General features: G+C 42.2%; 1 protein-coding gene across 2 annotated transcripts in view; it reads right to left on the bottom strand.

The window, feature by feature from the left end:
• The window catches only part of LOC139584742 (N-terminal EF-hand calcium-binding protein 2-like), a 144,069-nt gene that overhangs the window by 69,799 nt on the left and 48,052 nt on the right, over nucleotides 1–26,218 (bottom strand). For both annotated transcript variants that reach the window (XM_071416914.1, XM_071416913.1), the window contains exons 3-5: nucleotides 25,025–25,133; nucleotides 23,035–23,060; nucleotides 22,618–22,715 (exon numbers count right to left, since the gene is read on the bottom strand). In XM_071416914.1, coding sequence (XP_071273015.1) covers nucleotides 22,618–22,715; nucleotides 23,035–23,060; nucleotides 25,025–25,133 — 233 coding nt within the window. The remainder of the gene's footprint in view (nucleotides 1–22,617; nucleotides 22,716–23,034; nucleotides 23,061–25,024; nucleotides 25,134–26,218) is intronic.

The raw sequence follows: 26,218 nt of genomic DNA, 5'->3' as shown, positions 1-26,218 counted from the left end.
CTTCCCTTCATTCTATTTTCCTAAATTTCTAAAAACATGTTTTTACTTTGTCATTATGGGGTATTGTGTGTAGATGGGTGACCATAGATACACTGGAGCTGCATAAATATCAAATCAAACTTTATTTGTCACATGCGCCGAATACAAGTGTAGACTTTACCGTGAAATGCTTACTTACAAGCCCTTAACCAACAGTGCAGTTCAAGAAGAGTTAAGAAAATATTTACCAAGTAGACTAAAATAAAAAGTTATAATAAAAAGTAACACAATAAGAATAACAATAATGAGGCTATATACAGGGGGCCCCGGTACAGAGTCAGTGTGTGGGGGTACAGGTTATTTGAGGTAATTTGTACATGTAGGTGGGGGTGAAGTGACTATGCATAGATAATAAACAAAGAGTAGCAGCAGTGTACAAAAGGAAGGGGGGGTCAATGTAAATTGTCCGGTGGAGATTTTATTAATTGTTCAGCAGTCTTATGGCCTGGGGGTAGAAGCTGTTGAGGAGCCTTTTGGTCCTAGACTTGGCACTCTGGTACCGCTTGCCGTGCGGTAGCAGAGAAAACAGTCTATAACTTGGGTGACTGGAGTCTCTGACAATTGTATGGGCTTTCCTCTGACACCGCCTATTATATAGGTCCTGGATGGCAGGAAGCTTGGCCCCAGTGATGTACTGGGCCGTTCGCACTACCCTCTGTAGCACCTTACGGTCAGATGCCGAGCAGTTGCCATACCAGGCGGTGATGCAACCAGTCAGGATGCTCTCGATGGTGCAGCTGTAGAACCTTTGGAGGATCTGGGGACCCATGCCAAATCTTTTCAGTCTCCGGAGGGGGAAAAGGCTTTGTTGTGCCCTCTTCACGACTGTCTGTAATCATTTAGGCAGGTTACCTTTGCTTCCTTGGGCACAAGGACTATGGTGGTCTGCTTCAAACATGTAGGTATTACAGACTCGGTCAGGGAGAGGTTGAAAATGTCAGTGAAGACACTTGACAGTTGGTCCATGCATGCTTTGAGTACATGTCCTTGTAATCCGTCTGGCCCAGCGGCTTTGTGAATGTTGACCTGTTTAAAGGTTTTGTTCACATCGGCTACCGAGAGCGTTATCACACAGTCATCCAGAACAGCTGGTTCTCTCGTGCATGCTTCAGAGTTGCTTGCCTCGAAGCGAGCATAAAAGGCATTTAGCTCATCTCGCATCACTGGGTAGCTCGCTTCTGGGTTTCACTTTGTAGTCGGTAATAGTTTTCAAGCCCTGCCACACCCGACGAGCGTCAGAGCCGGTGTAGTAGGATTCAATCTTAATCCTGTATTGACGCTTTGTTTGTTTGATGGTTCGTCTGAGGGCATAGTGGGATTTCTTATAATTAGTCTCCCGCTCCTTGAAAGCTGCAGGTCTAGCCTTTAGCTCGATGCGGATGTTGCCTGTAATCCATGGCTTCTGGTTGGGATATGTATGTACAGTCACTATGGGGACGACGTCGTCGATGCACTTATTGATGAAGTCGATGACTGAGGTGGTGTACTCCTCAATGCCATTGGATCAATCCCGGAACATATTCCAGTCTGTGCTAGAAAAACAGTCCTGTAGTGTAGCATCCACGTCATCTGATCACTTCCATATTGAGCGAGTCACTGGCACTTCCTGCTTCAGTTTTTGCTTGTAAGCAAGAATCAGGAGGATAAAATTATGGTCAGATTTGCCAAATGGAGGGCGGAGAGAGCTTTGTATGCATCTCTGTGTGTGGAGTAAAGGTGGTCTATGATTTCTTTTCCTCTGGTTGTACATGTGACATGCTGGTAAAAATATGGTAAAACTGATTTAAGTTTGCCTGCATTAAAGTCCCCGGCCACTAGGAGCGCCGCTTCAGGGTGAGCATTTTCTTCTTTGCTTATGGCCTTATAGAGTTGGTTGAGAGTAGTCTTAGTGCTAGCTTCGTTCTGTGGTGGTAAATAAATGGCTACGAATAATATAGATGAGAACTCTCTTGGTAGATGGTGTGGTCTACAGCTTATCATAAGGTACTCTACCTCAGGCGAGCAATACCTCGAGACTTCTTTAATATTAGACATCGCGCACCAGCTGTTATTGACAAATAGACACACACCCCAACCCCTCGTCTTACCAGAGGTAGCGTCTCTGTTCTGCCGGTGCATGGAAAATCCCGCTAGCTCTATATTGTCCATATCGTTGTTCAGCTACGTTTCGGGGAAACATGTTACAGTTTTTAATGTCGCGTTGGTAGGATAATCTTAATCGTAGGTCATCAATTTTATTTTCCAATGATTGCACGTTAGCAAGAAGAACGGATGGCAGTGGGAGTTTACTCAATCGCCTATGGATTATCAGAAGGCTGCCCGATCTGCGGCCCCTTTCCTTGCATCTTTTCTTCCCGCAAAATGCGGGGATCTGGGCCTGTTCCATTGAAAGCAGGATATCCTTCTCGTCAGACTCGTTAAAGGAAAAAGTTCTTCCAGTCCGCGGTGAGTAATCGCTGTTCTAATGTCCAGAAGTTATTTTCGGTCATAAGTGGCGGTAGCAGCAAGATTATGTACACAATAAGTAAAAAAATAAGTTATACAAACGCAAAAAAACTAACAAAATAGCACAATTGGTTGGGAGAATGTAAAATGTCAGCCATGTTCTTCGGCGTCATCTGTCAATATGAACCTAAATCAATGAGATAGAGCTGTTCAAAGGGCTGTTGCACCAGCCCTGCACCTTTTAAGACATCTCTCTACATTACCATTTTAAACAATAGCTTCCATGCCTGTGACAATACATTACTATATATATATATTTTTTTAAATAACCCCCCTCCATCTCTCAAGAAAAGGAACGGCAGGCAGGGCCGGATTACGAAATCATAGCCTCCCCCCTTTCACAACATAATTTTCTGTAAATAAATCTTTGCACCAAGATGCAATTCGAAGTGTAGTAAATTTACTGTTAAAGAAAAAGCCCCTTTATAATAAAGTCATGATAACGTTTGCCATGTGGCATAGGCTACAGTTGAGCAGAGGCATTTTTAGGATTTCCACACGTGATTTACATGACAGAAGACATTAACTGAATATTTTTTAATACCACACAAATGACTGAAATGAGTGACTGAAATGAGTGGCTACTCTGACTGACAAACTAAGATCAATCTGGTCTTAAATTCAAACAAACAACAGCCCATGCCAATGAAGCGACACACAGATTGTACAATATTAGGAGGACATTTATATACAGTACAGTATAAATATATATCATAGGCTACAGTAGGCTACTAAATATAATTTCCTGCAACACACTGACTTATGATGAAAATGAAACCATAGCTACTCACGGTGATGGCTGGTGTGCCCGTCGTGCCAATAGCCTCTCTCAAGATGAGCTACTTTGAAAAACAGTGCTGCTATTAGTATAAAAAAAATGAGTTTTTGAGATTTGTTTTTACATTTTGTTTCTACAGACAGATTAGTCTTCTTTTTCAGCAGTAGGCATTTGCTTTCCAAACTGTACGTTTTTCCCGACATTGTATTTTGAAATCTGCAAAAGGCAAAACGACAGTCACAACCAACCATAGAAATATAATCCATAGATGGCAGTTCCCATTCAAGTCAAGACTGGCAGCCATTGCTAGTGTACCCATGAGTTTAACAGTCAAATTGCCAGGGTAAGAGGTTACAAAACCCTATGTATTATATGTCTATTGGCACAGAGCAGCAAGCTGTATATTTGACACGCATGCTGCCCAAACTGCAGTCTTCCTGGCTGTAGGCATACCGGTAACTGCCCAAATAAAGGAAACACTTGAGTGAACGAAGGATACAAAGTATATGTTATTGTGTGGGGTGCATTTTCCTGGCATGGTTTAGGTCCACTTGTAGAATCTATGCCAAGGTATATCGAAGCTGTTCTGGCAGCTCGTGGTGGCCCAACACTTTATGTTGGTGTTTTCTTTATTTTGGCAGATACTGTACCTGTATGTGCTTGTGTATAAAACCTAATCCACAGTTATTTAAAAAAATGATTGATCAGAATTATTACAAAATTATTAATCAGTTACCCAATCAAGGCAGGTGGGCCCCCAACCTCCTCCCCCCATCTGATGATTAGCAGAGCTGCAGCAGCAGGCTGTCTACACTCATTGAGAGTCTACACTCCTGAGTCCTCCTGTGGTTGGCGGTTGCAGTAAAGAAATACAAAATATATACTACATATATAATATATACTGTATATATAACATACAGTGCATTCGGAAAGTATTCTGACCACTTGACTTTTTCTACATTTTGTTACGTTACAGCCTTATTCTAAAATGTATTAAATAGTTTCCCCCCCTCATCAATCTACACACAATACCCCATAATGACAAAGCAAAAACAGGTATTTAGAAATGTATGTATTAAAAATATAAAACTGAAATATCACATTTACATTTGTTTTCAGACCCTTTACTCAGTACTTTGTTGAAGCACCTTTGGCAGCGATTACAGCCTCAAGTCTTCTTGGGTATGACGCTACAAGCTTGGCACACATGTATTTGGGGAGTTTCTCCTATTCTTCTCTGCAGATCCTCTCAAGCTCTGTCAGGTTGGATGGGGAGTGTCGCTGCACAGCTATTTTCCGGTCTCTCCAGAGATGTTCGATCGGGTTCCGGGCTCTGGCTGGGCCACTCAAGGACATTCAGAGACTTGTCCTGAAGCCACTCTTGCGTTGTCTTGACTGTGTGCTTCGGGTCATTGTCCTGTTGGAATGTGAACCCTCACCCCAGTCTGAGGTCCTGAGCTCTTTGGAGCAGGTTTTCATCAAGGATCTCTATGTACTGTGCTCCATTCATCTTTGCCTCGATCCTGACTAGTCTCCCAGTCCCTGCGGCTGAAAAACATCCCCACAGCATGATGCTGCAACCACCATGCTTCACCGTAGGGATGGTGGCAGGTTTCCTCCAGACGTGACACTTGGCATTCAGGCCAATCTTGGTTTCATCAGACCAGAGAATCTTGTTTCTCATGGTCTGAGAGTCCTGTAGGTGCCTTTTGGCAAACTGTCATGTGTCCTTTACTGAGGAGTGGCTTCTGCCTGGCCACTCTACCAAAAAGGCTTGATTGGTGGAGTGCTGCAGAGATGGTTGTCCTTCTGGAAGGTTCTTCCACCTCTACAGAGGAACTCTGGAGCTCTGTTAGAGTGACCATCAGGTTCTTGGTCACCTTCCTGACCAAGGCCCTTCTCCCACGATTGCTCAGTTTGGCCAGACAGCAAGCACTAGGAAGAGTCTTGGTAGTTTCGGTTTCAAACTTCCATTTAAGAATGATGGAGGCCACTGTGTTCTTGGGGACCTTTAATGCTGCAGAAATGTTTTGGTACCTTTCTCCAGATCTGTGCCTTGACACAATTCTGTCTCGGAGCTCTATGAACAATTCCTTCAACCTCATGGCTTGGTTTTTGCTCTGACATGCACTGTCAACTGTGGGACCTTATATAGACAGGTGTGTGCCTTTTCAAATCATGTCCAATCAATTGAATTTACCACAGGTGGACTCCAATCAATTTGTAGGAACACCTCAAGGATGATCAATGGAAACAGGATGCACCTGAGCTCAATTTCACGTCTCATAGCAAAGGGAATACTTATGTAAATAAGGTATTTCTTTGTTTTGTTTATAAATTTGCAAAAATGTCTAAAAACCTGTTTTCCCTTTGTCATTACAGGGTATTGTGTGTAGATTGATGAGGATTTTCTTTAATCCATTTTAGAATAAGGCTGTAACGTAACAAAATGTGGACAAAGTGAAGGAGTCTGAATACTTACTGTATACAGTATATAGTTCCTTACTACATTTTCTTTGTAAAAATAAAATATATATATTGTTTTGCTTCCTCTTGGGCGCAGCAGGGATGAGGAGGGGTGGAGAGGAGAACAGAGAGAAAATGAAAGTGGTGCACATGAAAAAGAAAGAAAGGACAGAAAATCAAAAAAAGGAAAACAACAGTCCAGCGTAAGAAATGTCACATTGGAAAAGTTGCAAACTTGGAAGGTCACTTAGCAAAATAAACAACTTGTCCTGAGTGGATTCAGAAAAAAAGTGTGTGTGTGTGTGTGTGTGTTCGTGTGTGTGTGTGTGTGCTGAGTCCAGGCTTGAATAAATAAGAGGATAATGAGAGTAGCTCATTAAACAGTGTGCGCAGGACGAAAAGCAGATGAGATGTGTTTAATGAATTCTCATGTTTTCCCTTACTCCTATCCTCCCCCATGGGAGTGTCCATTAGTCGTTTCCACCTGCTAAAGAGCCAATTAAAAACGTTATGGAAACATTTCAGACTTCCTTATTAGCATAACTGCTTTTAAAGTACAGTAGTTGGAATATTCAACACACATGTCCTGTACACTTGTGTATTTATTTGGGTACATATTTATATGTTTGTTTGGTTATTTTGATATAGTCTAACTGACTGTTATGTGGAAATGGAAGATTTTCCCCCAAAGGACTTACATCTCACATCTCTTTCCATTAGCATCAAATCCAGTCCCTGCCATCCAGATATTCACAGTGAGTCCTGGTGGTCCAGTGCTGGATCAGTATGTCAGCTGCAGGGTGAGAAATGACTGATCCCTGTTAGGGAGTCAGCTGCCAATCTTCTCTTAATGACAGCCCCTGACTGACCCACAGCCTGCTCTTAGAGGGATACAGACAGACACAGAACAAAATCACCGCATGGCAGTTTGGCTGTACAGGTATGAGTGCAATCATTGTGATCAGCCTGTCATCAGAAGCAATTCAGCGCAGCAGGTAGAATCCCATACCGTGTCTGCTTCACATACTGCTAATGACATGTTCGCAGGCAGCTATGGAAGATCAAGAAGCTAGCAGGGACACAGGTATACCAGCTAGATTTGGGTATGGCACAAACTGCTTCACTGACATTTCCTTCTGTCTCTGTGGAGTGGATTACACCAACAACAATAAAGATTTGTATGCAATGCCCAAGATATTCAGGAGTTTTACAAATGAATGTAGCTCTTAACCACCTGAGTAATCCTGCAGCTTAACAAAGACAAGGCGGTAACGCTAGCACTACCAGAGGGAGGCAGAGATGTAAATCACTCACATAAACACCCAAATTATTCTTAATTACCAAAGCTTTGCGTGAAAGTTCAGGATGCATTATTTCAAGCTCCTGTTTATTAATTACCTAATTTGGTCTGCATATTTAATTTCCATCCTAAAAAGGGGTTACAACTGTCCCTCTAGTTGACACAGACTTTCACAGGATGAATATTTCATGAAGTGAATGGAAATATCACATTTACATGACTTATTAGTGGTGTGTCCCCTGAGACATGAAAGATAGACTCACAGTCTATCTCAAAAACAGAGAAGTTATCAATAGCCTCTTCTGTAAACCAGTCAGGTCCTCAAGCACACATCACATGGAGTTGAGCCTGGGTTGTTAGATTATCCAAAATGAAATAGACATCAATCTCCTGGGCTTTATTTTCCAGCTAGGCGAAAGAGAACACCTGACACACTCACCAGGGGAAACGCCATAATGGACATGATTGCAATCAAACTCAAGGGATGCGCAACTCAATACTGTGTCAAAGTTCAAAGGTAGAAAGCAGAACAGCAGGCAGGAGGATTGTGCTGCCCACCATAAGGCAGGAATTTTAAGCATGAAAGCAGCATTCTTTAATGCTCCCTCTTTCCCTGGGAGAATTTCACAATCCGTACAGAGGGAAACTTTACATTTTAAACTTTAGTCATTTAGCAAACGCTCTTATCCAGAGGGATGTACAATTAGTGCATTCATCTTAATAAACAACACATCACAATCGTATCAAGTACATTTTCCTCAACAAAGATTTATCAGCGCTAGTAGGAAAATAACTCTCACAGGGGGCGCCTTGAGAGTTATTTAAGATACTCTTCAAGAGGTTTCAGACATACTGAGACCTTCCACCTGTAAACGGGTTCAACAGCAGCCCTGTAAACACACTTCACGTTAAAGGAGACGTTTAATGTTTAAGATTAAACATCAGAGCATAGCAGCAGAGTCAGTGCTGCACGAGAAGAGAGAAGAACAGGAACAAATGCTGTGAGAGAAGGAGAAATAATAAAAGAAGTGAACGAGAAGAGATTGGTGATGGAGAAAAGGGTGGAGGAGGACATGACAGTGATGGAAAAAATAGCTTTTCTAAATCATTGAAGGTGTTCTTGTTTGTAGTCATTCAGCTGTGTTAAAACAGAAATGGTTTTCATCCGAAGCGCCATCTCTCTCTTCCCCAAGGTCCTGAGGAGGCCACTGCAGCACAGCCAACCATGTGAACACAGCAGCACCAGTAGCTGCAGCACTGCCTAGCCATAGGCGGAAATCCCAGGGGGGACGGGGGGGACACGACCCCCCCATCCTGGGAAAAATATGATTTGTCCCCCCCAATCTATCACTGTAAACATAACTATGTAATTTCAATAATATTAATAATACGCAATGAAAGCACTTGTGTTGATTATAGACACTTAATAGCGCGTTTTTAAGTTTCAAAAGATTGCGACCCCCCGCCCTTTGCCTCACAATGGTTTGATCCACTGACAGTTTTTTAGCTGGCAAGGTAAGAGAGGGTTCGTATTTACTGTCCGAAAGGCACTCAATGCACGTAATTAACGTGAGGTTAATCCAGTCAATCGCACCATAGCGATGTTTTATGTTGGCAGGATTCACACACACTATAGCTGAATTTGCAGAGCTAGCGCGCAAACTAAAGCAAACATTAACTATCAAGCTAGCTAGTACCTATTCCAATGATGTGGCGTCGTCAAAGATTGAATCTTTGCTATCGTCAGTTTATTCCAAGATCAGCATGCAGCTGTAGTGCTTCAAAGTCCCTGTGATAAGGTTAGCGATAAACTGAAGTCCAAACTGAACACTATATTTAATGGTCTCATTTCAAAAGCTAAATTGTCGCTAGTGAACTTTTTTAAATTTAATTTTACCTTTATTTAACCAGGTAGCAAAGATTATAGCAAACACCACAGAAACGGAATTTGTGCTCGCTAGTTTTACAAATTCAGCTATTGTTGGAAGCCAGCCAATATGAAACAAACTATATTAAAAGTACAAAAGGTTGCAGCATATGTTGTGTAAATGTGTGTGTGTGCTGCTAATCGAGCACTTCAGCAAAGGCAAGGCTGTGCTGGGCCTCACACTTGCCTCTGCTGTTCCTGGAGAGCTTGAATGTCTAAACATTTCACTGCAGAAGAAAACTCAGACTGTCTCTGGTATGCAGGCTGCAGTCGAGTGTGTGCGGTCATCTCTTAGGGGCAAGAGAAATGACGAAAGCTACCTTGCACTGTATGAGAAAGCAACAACATTGATTGACTCCATTGAATCCATTGAGTCACACTCAAGACAATTTGCTGGCAAAGCAGTGGATCACTATAGGGCAGAATTCTTTTAAGTGTTGGATGGTGTAGAGGTTCAGTTTGGCGACCGTTTTGACCAGGACAGTCTAAACGTCCTGCAAAAGTTGGAAAGAGCGCTTCTCACGGGGGAGTTGGATGAGTCTCTAGATCAGTACCCAGAGGTGAACATAGATTCTCTTTCAGTGCAGATCCCTCTCTTTCACAACAAATACCCCTGTAGCAGCAGTGGAGAGGCAGCAGAGGTCCTCAGGAGGCTTCCAGTGGAGGTGCGGCGGTTGGTTGACCAAGTTGAGGTGCTGATCAGAATTTTGTTTGTGGTGCCAGTGTCTTCATGTGAGGCTGAGAGGAGTTTCAATGCACTCCGCAGGTTAAAGACTTGGCTACGGGCTAGCATGGGCCAAGAGAGACTGAACGGCGTAGTTGTCTGTAATGTACATAAAGACAGGCTGGACAGTCTCAAGAGGGAAAATATCTGCCAGCAATTTGTTGGATCCATTGAAACCCGCAAACATATGTTCGGTTCTTTTGTTCAGTAGTGTGTATAGCAGTGGTTCTCAACCTTTTTGGGTACTGGAACCCCTGCATATTTTGAGGCAAGGCAGGCAAGGTTTTGAGTGGTCCTCAGGGACCTCCACTCTATATTATATGTAAACTTACTGGAAACCCAATTAGTCCATGGACCCCTGTTTGAGAACCCCTGGTGTAATTGGTATTTGTTCTTTTGTTTAGTAGTTTTCAGTTTTTAGTACATGACAGTACACTTACAAATTATTTATTTCCTGTTATTTTATTTAAAATGGCATACTTTGTGCGACATACTTGTCCATAGCTGCTGTTTGAAGAGTTGAGACACTGAAGGATATTTTGTTTGATTATTTGGCTTTTTCATTGAAGTAGTTATTTTGCTTTTAGAACTGTACTTATTTTAAGCTTTTTGTTATTGTAAAGCTATTGTAGTAGACTCAGGCCAGTGGCAGATATTTAATGACTATATAAATGTATCAGAAAAAGTCTAATTAAAAGGTCAATTCAATACGGAGACCAACTTTGTGATGGTTCTCAATGGAGATTCTTTTAGATGTGATCGCACCATGTTCATTGTATTTATGAAAACTACACCCATACAGTGTACAGTACCATTGTCACCTACTGGCCTTTCTTGATATTGCTGTTTGTAAGTACGAATACCTGCATACATACTGGACTGGTAAGGAGCACTGCTATAACTATTATTAGTAGTAGTATTATAATGATTTAAACATTTGAACAAGTTGGGACAACCCTTCAATTAACTACTGTACCTATCAATTATCCAGTAGTAGTGATTATGGTTCCTCAATATACATTTAACATATTACAACGTAGGCTATGTGTTACAGCACTACTTTTGATGTCCCCCTCAGGAATTGCTCTTGAGAAAATTTAATGTAATTGTCCCCTCCAAGGTTGATATCAGATTTTCGCCCCTGTGCCTAGCGCAGCACCGTAAAAAGGACCATCAATATTTAAAATGTGAACTCCTAGTTAGTGTACGCCTAGATAGTTTACAACAGCCATTCAGCCAACTCTTTAAGGACTCTAACCTGCAGTACTTATATATAGCTCGGTTCTGTCAAGTACCAGGACTGTAAACTGCACGGGATGCCGATATTCAGCCTGGAGAAAGAGAGCAATGGTGAGGGCTGAGATAGACTGATACATAAAACAGCAGTTGTTCAACAGTCATTCAACGCACTTCCACGTTGTCTCTGTACTGTTGTACTGTTTCTTGCCACTTGGCTAGCTGCCAAACTTTTTCGCTTTTAACTTTTAATAACTTTATAATCAAACTATGGATTTAATAAGTTTACTAAGGTCTTAGTTTTGTCCTCCCACTTACTCACCCCGTACCCTTTATCTGGACATAGATCTGCAGGACCTCCTCCGGCCGCAAAAAAAATATAAAGCTAAGTCATTATGGCTTCTCATTATGGCTTCTCATTATGGCTTCTCATTATGGCTTCTCATTATGGCTTCTCATTCCAGTCCCTGAACTCTTAATATACAGGTGAACTATCGCCTTATGGTGAAGATAGCAGAGTTGCAAGCTCAGCTTCAGACACAATCGTTAGGCAAGGGAAATTTAAGTGTAGGAAAGGATGATACAGCGTTTGTGCCACCAGTAAATAAAAGGAGTAGTGTTAATCCCCCTGTACAGCCCCTGCAGCCGGACAATTTTCTAATGGCTTCTGGAAAGAAATGCATTTGGCATGCTTAACCGGTGTCGCTCATTCAGCCGATAGAAACTTTCAACTGGTTTCCCCCACTAAGCAACGAGTCGGAGTCAGAGCCTGAGCCTTCTCAGGTCTCTCCTCCACCCGTTATGGGATCTGAGCCGCCGGAGCCTCCCACCATTAGCTCTGACAAATTGAAAACCCTAGTCATTGGCGACTCCATTACCCGCAGTATTAGACTTAACAGAATCATCCAACAATCATACATTGTTTACCAGGGGGCAGGGCTACCGACGTAAAGGTTAATCTTTAGATGGTGTAGGCTGAGACTACAAGTGGCGAATGTAGAAGGTATAGGGATATTGTTATTCACGTCGGCACCAGCGATGTTAGGATGAAACAGTCAGAGGTCACCAAGCACAACATAACTTCAGTGTGTAACCTAGCTAGAAAGATGTGTTGGCATCGAGGAATTGTCTCTGACCCCCTCCCAGTTAGGGGGAGTGATGAGCTCTACAGCAGACTCGAACAACTCAATCGCTGGTTGAAAACTGTTTTCTGTCCCTCCCAAAAGATTGAATTTGTAGATAACTGGCCCTCTTTCTGGGACTCCCCAACAAAGAGGACCAAGCGTTGCCTACTGAGGAGTGAAGGACTCCATCCAAGCTGGAGGGGTGCTGTTATCTTATCATCAACATAGACAGGGCTCTAACTCCTCTAGCTCCACAATGAGATAGGGTGCAGGTCAGGTAGCAGGCTGTTAAGCAGCCTCCCAGCTTAGTGGAGTCTGCCACTAGCACAGTCAGTGTAGTCAGCTCAGCTTTCCCCATTTAGACTGTGTCTGTGCCTCGATGTAGGTCAGGCAAAACTAAACATGGCGGCGTTCACCTTAGCAATCTCACTGGAATAAAGACCTCCTCCATTCCTGTCATTATTGAAAGAGATTGTGATTATATCTCAAATCTCAAAATAGGACTACTTAATGTTAGATCCCTCACTTCCAAGGCAGTCATAGTCAATTAACTAATCACTGATCATAACCTTGATGTGATTGGCCTGACTGAAACATGGCTCAAGCCAGATGAATTTACTATGTTAAATGAGGCCTCTCCTCCTGGTTACAATAGAGACCATATCCCCTGCGCATCCCGCAAAGACAGAGGTTTTGCTAATATTTATGACAGCAAATTTAAAAAACAGTCTCTGTCTTTTGAACTTCTAGTCATGAAATCTATGCAGTTTACTTGCTCACTTTTTATAGCTACTGTTTACAGGCCTCCTGGGCCGTATAACAGTGTTCCTCACTGAGTTCCCTGAATTCCTATCGGACCAAGGCCATCAGTCATGGCAGATAATATTCAATTTCTTTTCACGGAATATTCAATATTTCAATTTTCACATGGAAAAGTCCACAGACCAACTCCAAAAGGTTTTCGGAATCATCATCGACTCAGGGGGTTTTGCCCAATGTGTCTCCAGACCTACAGTACCAGTCAAAGGTTTGGACACACCTACTCATTTCAGGGGTTTTCTTTATTTTTGCTGTATGCCACCCCTACCTTGTCACAACATAACTGATTGGCTCAAAAAAAAGGAAAACAATTCCACAAATTAACTTTTAACAAGGCACATTAATTGAAATGCATTCCAGGTGACTACCTAATGAAGCTGGTTGAGAGAATACCAAGAGTGTGCAAAGCTGTCATCAAGGCACGGGGTGGCTACTTTGAAGAATCTCAAATATAACATGTATTTTGATTTGTTTAACACTTTTTTTGGTTACTATATGATTCCATATGTGTTATATCATAGTTTTGATGTCTTCACTATTATTCTACAATGTAGACAATAGTAAAGAAAAACTCTTGAATGAGTAGGTGTGTACAAACTTTTGACTGGTACTGTAGGTCCTGGATCTAGTTTTGTCCCGTGGAATAAATATTGTGGCTCAACAACAAAAAATCCTCATAATTTTGGACTATCGGACCACCATCTTATTATGTTTGCAATCACAACAAATAATATGCTCAGACCCCAACCAAGGATTATCAAAAACTGCACTATAAATTCTTGGACAACCCAAAGATTCACATCTATCACTCCAGTGATTAATTGGTATATTGTAATAACTTCGCCACCATGGCCTATTTATTGCCATACCTCCCTTATCTTACCTCATTTGCACACACTGTATATAGACTTTTTCTACTGTATTATTGACTGTATGTTTGTTTATTCCATGTGTAACTCTGTGTTGTTGTATGTGTCGAACTGCTTTGCTTTATCTTGGCCAGGTCGCAGCTGTAAATGAGAACTTGTTCTCAACTAGCCTACCTGGTTAAATAAAGGTGAAATACTTTATTTTATTTTATTCCTAGATGCCCTTCTGTTGGAGTACAAAAATCAGTTAACCACCTAACTGAGGATCCAAATGTAACCTTGCGTAATACCCTAGATGCAGTGGCACCTCTAAATACAAAAAATATTTGTCACAAGAAATTAGCTCCCTGGTATACAAAAAATACCTTAGCAAGCTTCCAGAATATTGGAATGGAAATGGCGCTCCACCAAACTGGAAGTTTTCTGACTAGCTTGGAAAGACAGTACCGAATTTCGAAGAGCCCTCACTGCTGCACGATCAGCCTACTTTTTCAACCAAATTGAGGAGAATAAAAACAATCAAAAATGTGTTTTTGATACTGTCGCAAAGCTAACTAAAAAACAGCATTCCCCAAGAAAGGATGGCCTTCACTTCAGCAGTGATGAATTCATGAACTTCTTCGACAAAAAGAGATGCACAGAACTGCCAGGACATAAAATCAATGGAGACACTCAAGTTTTGCAATCCTGTATCTCTTGACACATTCACGAAAATAGTCATGGCCTCTAAATCTTCCAGCTGCCTACTGAACCCTATTCCAACTAAACTACTGAAATAGTTCAACTCCTATGTTGAACATAATAAACTGCTTCTTTTCCTCCAGATGTGTACCAAACGTACTAAAAGTGGCAGCAATAAAGCCTCTCCTGAAAAAGCCAAACCTTGATCCGGAAAATGTAAAAAAAACTATCGGCCTATATTGAATCTCCCATTCCTCTCAATTTAAAAAAAAGAGCTGTTGCACAGCAACTCACTGCCTTCCTGAAGATAAATAATGAATACAAAACACTCCAATCTGGTTTTAGACCACATCATAGTACTGAGAATGCACTCGTGAAGGTGGTAAATTACCTTTTAATGGCGTTAGACCAAGGCTCTGCATCTGTCCTCTTGTTCCTAGACCAGGGGTACTCAACTACTATTTGAGAAGGTCCAGAGACACACATTTCCTAGGTGGCAAAGGTCCGGATGGATATCATCCTTTATTGCCGCAGTGGTACAGCGTAGTAACAAACATAGTCGTCTACGACTTAGGAAACATGTTGTTATATAAAATGTACATTAAATACATTAAATGAGACTACGAATGAATTACAACTTCTTTCGAATGTAAACGTACAACATTCCATCAACATTGCTGAAGAACAAAAGTGGTTGCATAATTGTCTATGCAAAATGTGCACTGTGAACCATTGTACATTGGCCTTGAATTAATATATATATTTAAATGAAATACAGTGCATGTTTTCTGGAGAACAAAGGAGAGTTGAACAAAAATAATAATCTGAATGGACAGAATGTCGCTGTGGGCCATGCAATATTCATGTATAAGTCACTCTGGGCCTTACCTTGCATTAATGAGAGAAATTACACTTTCTGTCTCCTGCCAATGCTTTGAACTTTGGCACAAATAGTGTGAGAGCAACTCTGAGACAATGGTGCAGGTGTTCATTGGTGAGCCTGGTACAGTATTTGTTTTTAATGAAGTTCATTGTGGAGATGGCTGATTCACAGCTGTATGTGGAGCCAACCATAGTCAGGATGTATAATGCCAGTTTCTTGTGAACAGGGACATCAGCTGCAGGCACCATCTTTCCCAGAAAGTATCAGGATCACAATCTCCAGCCTGCTCATTCAAAGCCACATTTTCTTGCAGCTCAATCAACTCCATTTGTTGTGATGCAACATCTACCTATCTGAAGATCTGTTTTGCTTCTTCTGACAACTTTGTCACATTTGTGACCAAGAATGGGGTTCTGGATGAGCAGCAGCAGTTATCTTCCAACAGTGAAGTCATCAAAGCAAGCCTTGAAGTTATCCATCAGCTTCTGGATGAAATCAACATGGTTGGGAACATCTTTGTCTCCCTGCATTTGCACCAAAAGATTGGGGAAGAGGACAATTCTCCCTGGAGATCATTCTTGAAAAGCGCCAATTTCTTCTGAAAAGCCCGGACTGCTGTTATCATGTCTCACACTGTGTTGTCCTGTCCCTGCAGATTAACATTCAGTTGATTAAGGTGCCTGTCAAAAATGAAACTTCTCATCTTCTGAAAACTCAGAAAACTGAGTTGCCGTGTCACTATTTTGCTCTCATAAGAAAGCTTTGATTTCCTCCTGAATGGCCCAAAAATGTTCCAGAACCCTGCCAGTCATCTGACATTGTTGTGCCGTAGTAAGTAATCAAAACTGGCATTGGCATCTGTCAGAATGCCTTGTAGCAGGCGGTGTTGTAGGGATGATGTTGCTCTCAAAAAGTTGAGACGTTTCATCATTGTTGTCATGACCTCAGAATACTATTTTCACAGACTGGCACACAGGACAAATTGATGGATGATGCAGTGATATGATGTCAGGTCAGGGTGGTCCTCTTTCAAACGTGCAACCAGTCTCCTCCCTCTTCCTATCATGGCTGGAGCTCCATCTGTGGTGACTTCAGATCTATCCCCCTTTTGTCAGCATCCCTTTGATTGCCTCATGCATATCCTCTCCTCGCGTGTGTGCTTCTAGATTTGTTAAGCCCAACAGCTCCTCACAGAATTCCTTGTTTCGTTATAAAATCTGACAAACACCAGAAGCTGGGCATTATCAGTGTTATCTGTTGATTCATCCACAGCTAATGAAATACATGTTGCATTCTGAATAGCCTCATCATGTCACACCCTGATCTGTTTCACTTGACGTGGTGTTGACCAGGTGTCGCTTATATATAGCTGTATATATCCCTGTGTTTCCTGTCTCTCTGTGCCAGTTCGTCTTGCATGCTTTTTAAGTCAACCAGCGGTTTTCCCGTACTCCTGCTTCTATTCTCTTTTGCTATTCCTCACATTTTTTGACCCTTGCCTATTTTCTGGACTCCGTACCCGCCTGCCTGACCATTCTGCCTGCCCTGACCTCGAGCCTGCCTGCCACTCTGTACCTCCTGGACTCTGAACTGGTTTTGATCTTTTGCCTGTCCACGACCATTCTCTTGCCTACCCCTTTAGGATTGTTTAATAAATATCAAGACTCAAACCATCTGCCTCCCATGTCTGCATCTGGGTCTCGCCTTGTGCCCTTATACATCAAGTTGTGAAGTTAAATCTTCAGCTAATATTTCAGTTCTCCTCATTGCTGTGGAATCTGACAATGGGATCTGTTTGATATTTTCCCTGAGCTCATCTTTTTTTAACCCTCAAGCAAGGTGTCAGCAACTTCACACATGCATTCTTTTACCATCTCAGCGTCTGAATTATTTTTAATTTTTTTCCCATAACCCAAGCTATCCTCAGTGAACACTCCATTGCACGTTGTTAGGCTGTCAGAGAATTGACAAGGACTTTGGTGGACTTCTCATATTGGGATTTGAGTTGGTTAATCTTGTTTGTTCTCACCTCTGTGTTCAGGGGATACGTCTGGTCGAATTTACTATGCCTGGTGTCATAATGGCGCTTAACATTGCCTGCTTTCACGAGAGCTACAGACTCATTGCATATTAGGCACATTTGTTTTCTGCTAGTTGCGGGGAGAATTAACAAATACTGTTCTGTCCACTCGTCTTTGAATATACGGTTTTCAGAGTATTTTTTATTTGTTTTAACAAGCCATATTAACAAAGATACTGGTAACTAAGCTTCTTCTATCTGTGATATTTACAGTTGAACCGCGGTCAAATCTTTCTGTTTCTTTCTGCCTGCTTGTCCCAAGGTTCCGCTGAGGATATTTGGATTAATGTGATTGGGTAAGACGCGGCTTCTTGTATTAGCATATAACCACACGATTGGATTAGATGGGGCACTAGTAGAGGCGGTCGTTGCTTAGAGAGAGAGCGAGAAAGAGAGTTTGCTGCGTTAAAGCGGCCGCTGCATCTGGTTGATTCTTTTTTTTAAAGATGTCTGAAAAATGATGTATTGCCTTTTACATAACAGTTGAGTTTGGCTGTCCTAGACCTTAGTGCCGCTTTTGACACAATCAATCACCACATTCTTTCGGACAAGTTCTTGCCTGGTTTTGATCTTATCTGTCGGAAACATATCAGTTCGTCTCTGTGGATGGTTTGTCCTCTGACAAATCAATTGTATGTTTCCATAAGGTTCTGTTTTAGATCACGATTGTTTCCACTAAATAATCTACCTCTTGATGATTTCATTTGGAAACACAATGTCAACGACACACAGCTGTACATTTCAATGAAAAATGGTGAAGCCCAAAAATTGCGTACCCAGGAAGACTTTGTTTCAGACATAAGGAAGTGGATGGCGGCACATTTTTTACTTTTAAACTGAAAATAGATCTGCTGTCTGATCTGACAATGAATATTGATGGTCCTCTCAAATAAAACCGTGAAGGACCTCAGCGTTACTCTGGACCCTGATCTCTCTTTTTACGAACATATCAAGAATATTTCAAGGGCAGCTTTTTTCCATCTACGTAACATTGCAAAAAACCTTTTGTCCAGAAATGATGCAGAAAAGTTAATCCATGATATTTTTAACTTCTAGATTAGACTACTGCAATGCTCTACTCTCCGGCTACTCGGATAAAGCACTTAATAAACTTCAGTTAGTGCTAAATACGGCTTCTAGAATATTGACTAGAACTAAAAAATAGGATCATATTACTCCAGTGCTAGCCTACAGTGGCTTCCTGTTAAGGCTAAGGCTGATTTCAAGGTTGTACTGCTAACCTATAAAGTATTACATGGACTTGCTCCTACCTATCGCTCCGATTTGGGCCTGCTGTACATACCGATACATACGCTATAGTCACAAGACGCAGGCCTCCTTATTGTCCCTAAACTTTCTTAGCAAACAGCTGGAGGCAGGGCTTTCTCCCATAGAACTCCATTGTTATGGAATAGTCTGCCTATTCATGTGAGAGACGCATACCCGGTATCAACCTTTAAGTCTTTACTGGAGGCTATGGAGATCTCTTCAGTTGGTCCTATGATTGAGTGTAGTCTGGCCCAGGGGTGCGAAGGTGAACGGCAAGGAATGGGACTGACGAACCGCCCTTGCTGTCTCTGCCTGGCCGGCTCCCCTCTCTTCACTGGGATTCTCTGGCTCTGACCCTATTACGGGGGCTGAGTCACTGACTTACTAGTGCTCTTCGATGCTGTCCCTAGGAGGGGTGTGTCACGTTGTGTCAGGCTTTTTTTGCTATGCTCGACTTGAGTAGGTTGAGTCACTGAGGTGATCTTGCTGTCCAGTTTTGTGCCCGTTCGGGCTCATGTGGTAGAGGAGATCTTTATGGTCTATACTCAGCCTTGTCTCAGGGTAGCAAGTTGGTGGTCTGTTGATATCCCTCTAATGGTGTGTGGGCTGTGCTTTAGCAAAGTGGGTGGGGTTACATCATAATATTGTCGAACAGGGCCACAGTGTCGTCGTCCCCCCCCCCCCTCTCTCTGTCTCAGCCTCCAGTATCTATGCTGCAATAGTCTATGTGATGGGGGGCTTGGGTCAGTTTGTCCTATCTGGTGAAATGTTCCTGTCTTATCTGGTGTCCTGTGTGAACCTAAGCTCTCTCGCCCTAGGACTATGCCTCAGGACTACCTGGCCTGATGACTCCTGGCAGTTCCCAGTCCAGTTAGTTGTGCAGTTTCTGCTGATCCAGTTTCTGCTGTTTTACCTGTGGCTATGGAACCCTGACCTGTTCACCGGATATGCTACCTTGTCCCGGACCTGCTGTTTTCGTCCATCTCTCGCTCTACCGCACCTGCTGTCTCGACCTCTGAATGCTTGAGTATGAAATGCCAACTGACATTTACTCCTGAAGTTCTGACCTATTGCACCCTATACAACCACTGTGATTATTATTTGACCCTGCTGGTCATCAATGATCATTTGAACACCTTGAAGAACGATCTGGCCTTAATGGCCATGTACTCTTATAATCTTAACCCGGCACAGCCAGAAGAAGAGGACTGGCCACCCCTTAAAAGTTTCTTCCTAGGTTCCTGCCTTTCTAAGGAGTTTTTCCTAGTGACCGTGCAACTACATCTGCATTGCTTTCTGTTTGGGTTTTAAGGCTGGGTTTCTGTATAAGCACTTTGTGACATCTGCTCATGTAAAAAGGGCTTTATAAATATATTTGATTAGAATGGGGAGAGGTAACTAGCTGATGGCTGTGTGTTGCTGGATGCCCTACCATCATCAAGATGAACCTAGACTCAACGCTAATGAGAAGCCAGGCACAAACATAATATGGAAGTGAAGCTCTGAAACAACAGGCTATATAGACATTATCTGAGTGGCTGCCACATTAACACATTAGCGCATCACACACATCTACTGTAATCCCCAGTCCTATCTGCAGCACATGGGCGTTACATTAGAGTACTGGTGGATAGAGGAGCTTTCAGCCCCATATTGCTAGGAATTGTCTATAAGAAAGAACATCCTCAGCAAAGCTAGGCTCAGCTCCAATGCAATGGTTTCTGGTGGTGGATGCATTGAGTCCCCACCTTGCAATGTAAACCACATTGAACACTAGGGCTGGTACAATTACTGCATAACCATGTAACAGACGTTTATGGATGAAGACCTTCATGAAAATAAAACATTTATATTTTTTGGTGTGTGGAACGAACGACTGACTGAAGACGGGGTGGCCTGGCATTCGTGCGGTTGAGTCTGTTTCTACCAGTGGAGACTCCTCAGAGGAAGAAAGGGAGGTGAATTGAGTAAAAAAAATAGTGAAATAGTGAAACATTAAAAAAGTTATCCTTTTTAGATAAAAAGATATACTAAATATATTTACGCCACCAAATCATTTATTAAAACAAACTGTTTCGTAATGAACCTCTACAGTAGCCCCAGCAGCACTTTGTAGGGTAACACCATGGTGTAGTAGGAGGACAGCTAGCTTCTGTCCTCTTCAATACAAAACCTAGGAGGCCCATGGTTCTCACCCCTTCCATAGATTAACACAGTAATTATGACATCTTCCGGAGGACGTCCTCCAACCTATCAGAGCTCTTGCAGCATGAACTGACCTGCTGTCCACACAATCACAGAATTAGAGAATGAATCTAGTACTGAAAGTGTAAGCTACAGCTAGCTAGCACTGCAGAGCATTAAATGTGGTGAGTAGTTGACTCAAAGAGAGAGAAAGACAATAGTTGAACAGTTTTGAACCAATACATTTATTCCAAAATGAAGGAGAAGCAAGAGAGTGATAAAAAAACATTTTTGTCCAATTGGTAGTTACAGACCTGTCCCATTGCTGCAACTCCCGTACGGACTCGGGAGAGATAGGCGAAGGTTAAGAGCTGTACTTCTTGACACAACACCCACTTAACCCGGGAAGCCATCCGCACCAATGTGTCGGAGGAAACACCATACACCTGTCGACCGTGTCAGCATGCATTGCACCCAGCCTGCCACAGGAGTCGCTAATGCACAATGGGACAGGAACATCGCTGCCAGCCAAACCCTCCCCTCCCCCTGCCCAGTGGGTCTCCAGGTCACGGCCAGCTGCAACAGAGCCTGGACTTGAACCAGGTTCTTTAGTGGCACTGCGATGCAGTGCCTTAGACCACTGTGCCACTCGGGAGGCCCTTTTTTTAAACTTTCACTTACTTAGCTAACGTCTAATGCAGCTAGGTAGTGTATCCTACTCATACACCCGGCTCAAACAGAGAGGAAGGGGTAGGGGAGTTACCTGACTATGACTATCCAACACTGGAACTCTTCCAAGTCAAGGTAAACTTTTGGTTTGATTCATTTATTGCCACCAGGACCTGCTAAACTGCTTGCTGCTGAATGTACACTGTACTGCCTGATTGATGCGGGTTTACTAATACGTTAGTTCTAGTAGCTATGTTGACTCTGACGAGACAATGATGTAGGCTGTGTTTAGTGGTTAGCAGTCATGATATGTTTTTTTCACCTGGCCACAGACAGCTGATGTGTTGTGCACTGAAGTCTACAAGCGAAGGGAAAACGTGAGAGGAAGAAAGAGTGTAGATAGATGTGAGAAGGAATTATATGAATGTGTCACCACTGTCTGTCATCTTTATTACTCAAAATTCTCTGTGCACAAATGTTGTACACTTTCATTCATAGGCTAGGTTGTAGCAACCTCATGATGGGTATAGGGAAAATAAGAGTATCATGTAGTAGCCTAAACCTATCGACGTTACAATCAGTTGGGGGAATGGAATATGAATGACAGTCATCCAATAGGCTCTAATATAAAATATGGCCATGTTCCCCCAAAAATATATTGATCCTGCCACATCTTAAACGACACCCGAACGCCACTGGTTTCTACAATAACATGGATTCTTAACAACATGATGCAACTTTGTTGCAAACAAGTCTTCGGTTACCTGGGCTGCCATAGAAATCTATTTCTATGGCAACAGATCCAGTCAGGAGCGGAGGGGAGGAGAACATGTGTGTCTTACATTTTAAATATTTTCTTATTTTTTTTGCTGTTGCTATTCCAATGGTTATTACTGTGACCGCGGTCATTTGGCTGAGCAATAACCATCATAAAAAATTCCATGACTAGCACAGCCCTGAAAACACATGCAAATGATTAATACATACAGTAGTACAGACAGGACAAACTGGCACACACACATCTAATAGCACCTAGTAGTGTAGTGTACCGGGTTGAGACTCACCTTCTTGGTGAAGTCCATGGCTCTGAGGATGGACAGGTTGAGAGTCTCCAGGGAGGCCAGTACACCCTCATAGTCACCCATGTGTTTGGCAAAGTAGTCTGGAAGGACAGGGAAGAGGACAGTGGTAAGAGGAGCAAACACACACAGGCACGCACAAACACACACACACAGGCACGCACAAACACACACACACAGGCACTTCATGTGACTTATGGGATAACGGACTAGCTACGTGATTAATCAATGCAGATATTCTACTGGGATGGTTGGGATGAAAAACTATTCATGGCATATTGACTTCACAGATTAACAATCTGGTCATACGTTCACATATCCAATACATCCAAAGACACAAACAAACACCATGTAAAGCTCACAGATACACACACACACACAGAGTAATCTGTTAAAACTTACCACAGAGTTCCTTAGTGTCAACATTACTAACACACCACAGGTTAGAGCAGCATAGGGAGAGAGAGAGCGGGAAGAGGCAGTGGGAGAATGGGGTAAGAAACAGAGGAAAGGCTGGCATGCGACACAACATGGATCTACAGTATAACCCTCGATATCTATACTTCTCCATCAGGGGGGACCAGCAGGTTACAAGACCCGAACTTGAATCAGAAGCATATCTGTGCCCATGAGTTCAGCTTCAGGTCACTAAATTGTTATTCATTTTGAATCTTATTCTTTGGCATGAAACTGCTTCATATCACTGATTACAAATTACAATCTGGCGGAACCAGATTGATGAGGAGCAGGAACAAGGTGAACAGTTCATCTTTGCTTGCTGTGGTCCGGTCAGCTGATAAAATAGATTGGCATTAAAAAGCAAAAGCTTACATTGTAATTTAACATTCTAAACAGGCCAATCAACTTGTTATACTGTTGAGTAATGGGGGTGACAGGTAGCCTAGTGGTTAGAGTTGGGCCAGTAACCGAAAAGTTGCTAGATCGAATCCCCAAGCGGACAAGGTCAAAAATCTGTCTTTCTGCCCCTGAACAAGGCAGTTAACCCACTGTTCCTAGGCCGTCATTGTAAATAAGAATTTGTTCTTAACTGTCTTGCCTGGTTAAATAAAATAAAAAATGTCATGGTGAAGGACATTTTCTGATAATATCTAAAGATGTGTTTGATAAAGTCCTGATTAAAGAGAAATTTAGGGGAACCATAAAGTTATTTCAATTGATATTCTAATGAGAGAAAGCATTTAGTGTCGGAAAATAACAAGGTTGATGTCATGGATAGCCAAGGGTAAAAGAAAGAAAGAGTGGCAGGAGATAAGAGGAGAGACCACAGGTAACACAGGAACTGGACGACTGTCCTTAGTCTCTGCAATTCTTTCATCATTCTCTATCTCCTTTCCAGATGCTTCATTTTTCTCTTCATCATTCTCCTTTTCTCTTTTTTTAATCTAAAGGTGTCATCAACAAAGGCCTGTCAGCTGAAGGTTCCACAGTTCCACATCAAAAGACCTTCAAAAAGTGGATGTGATATTTACGAGTATAGATAAATTGTATACTTTTGCAAACACACACACAAACACACACACGCACACACACTCACGCACGGTCACATGCACAGTCACATACGTACAAACACACACGCACATACACACGCACATACACATGGCAGTTTTATTTATTGTAGCTCAGACTTGTGAAATTTCCTCCTCAATGTCACACACTTTATTTGAACAGTCCAGGTGATGATTTACATATTACAGATCTAGTTCACTAGATCAAAGTACACACAGGCAGAGTTGGCCTACTGTATAGTGCAGGTTAACGTTTCAGTCATTAATCTTGTTCTGGAGGCAGCTCTGCAGAGTGGTCACTACATGGCACAGTCACAAAGTCATCAAATCTGATGATTTTAAACCTAACCCTAACCTTAAACCTAACCTTAACCACACTGCTAACACTAATGCCTAACCCTAAACTTAAGTTAAGACCAAAAAGCAAATTTTAGTTTTCATGAATTTTGACAAAATTGGCAATTTTGTCTTTGCAGCTGGCTCATCTAAGGGGAAATCGCTCAGTTCTGCCTCCAAGACAAGACTCATGACAATAAACATCAACTTGCCTGTGTAGCACTGAACAGCACAAACACACATTCCTATAGGATACTCCCATTTGCTAACATATGCAGACACACGCACACACGTCTTTTGCAGCCCTATATGTTAGTGAACAGGCTACTAGCATGAATAGAGGGGAATAAAGGTTCAAGGATAGCCCAGCAATGGATAAAAGTAGACCGAAACGAGAGGACAACTTCGGTAAAAAAATGCAATAGTTTCATATAGCTTCAATGGTATCTTCACACTGAGGTACAGACCCATTGTGTTCCGGTCTGTAGCTCTGCTCTGCTGTTGCAGTGTGATGTGATGCTCTGTCTCACCTGGTGTTATCAGAGTCAATTGTGTGAAACAGCTTCTCCAGTTCTTCCTCGTTCAGCGTCCCGTCGGAGAAGAACGCCTGGAACTCGTCCAGAGATAGCTTCCCATCATCTGCAGGCAGGAGAGGAGCAGATGAGAGGAAAGGAGGGACATCAATCAGGTTAACAGCTGCCCTTAGCCATGCTGCCATTAGCCATGCTGCCATTAGCCATGCAACTACACACACCATGGTCACTGTCATTACACGCTGGGCTCATTGTGACTATCATATACACACAGTGATCAATAAACATCCTCTTTAGCGTTGTATCATTATCGCCATTATCATCACTAACAATGTCAAAATCAGCATAATGATCGTCATAACGATAATCATCATCATCATCTTCATCATCCGCATCACGATCTATCAAAATCTCCCTGCAGTTTTCGGGCTCAATGCTGAACCATTATTGATTATGGTAAAGAATTTATACAATGATTTGGGCATTTGCGAGCTGTAAGATCAATGAAGTAAAAACCACTTGCAGAGCTTTTGATATAGGCCTTATCTCAGATTGACTCTAGAGTGAAGTACAGTTGAAGTCGGAAGTTTACATACACTTAGGTTGGAGTCATTAAAACTAATTTTTCAACCACTCCACAAATGTCTTGTTAACAAACTATAGTTTTGGCAAGTCGGTTAGGACATCTACTTTGTGCATGACACAAGTAATTTTTCCAACAATTGTTTACAGACAGATTATTTCACTTATAATTCACTGTATCACAATTCCAGTGGGTCAAAAGTTTACATACACTAAGTTGACTGTGCTTTTAAACAGCCTGGAAAATTTCAGAAAATTATGTCATGGCTTTAGAAGCTTCTGATAGGCTAATTGACATAATTTGAGTCAACTGGAGGTGTACCTGTGGATGTATTTCAAGGCCTACCTTCAAACTCAGTGCCTCTTTGCTTGATATCATGGGAAAATCAAAAGAAATCATCCAAGACCTCAGAAAAACAATTGGAGACCTCCACAAATCTGGTTCATCCTTGGGAGCAATTTCCAAACGCCTGAAGGTACCATGTTCATCTGTACAAACAATAGTACGCAAGTATAAACACCATGGGACCACGCAGCCGTCATACCGCTCAGGAAGGAGATGCATTCTGTCACCTAGAGATTAACGTACTTTATTGCGAAAAGTGCAAA

The sequence above is a fragment of the Salvelinus alpinus genome, chromosome 9 (assembly GCF_045679555.1).
Source record: "Salvelinus alpinus chromosome 9, SLU_Salpinus.1, whole genome shotgun sequence".
In the NCBI taxonomy this organism is placed as follows: Eukaryota; Metazoa; Chordata; class Actinopteri; order Salmoniformes; family Salmonidae; genus Salvelinus; species Salvelinus alpinus.
This window is presented reverse-complemented; position numbering and strand designations above follow the sequence as displayed.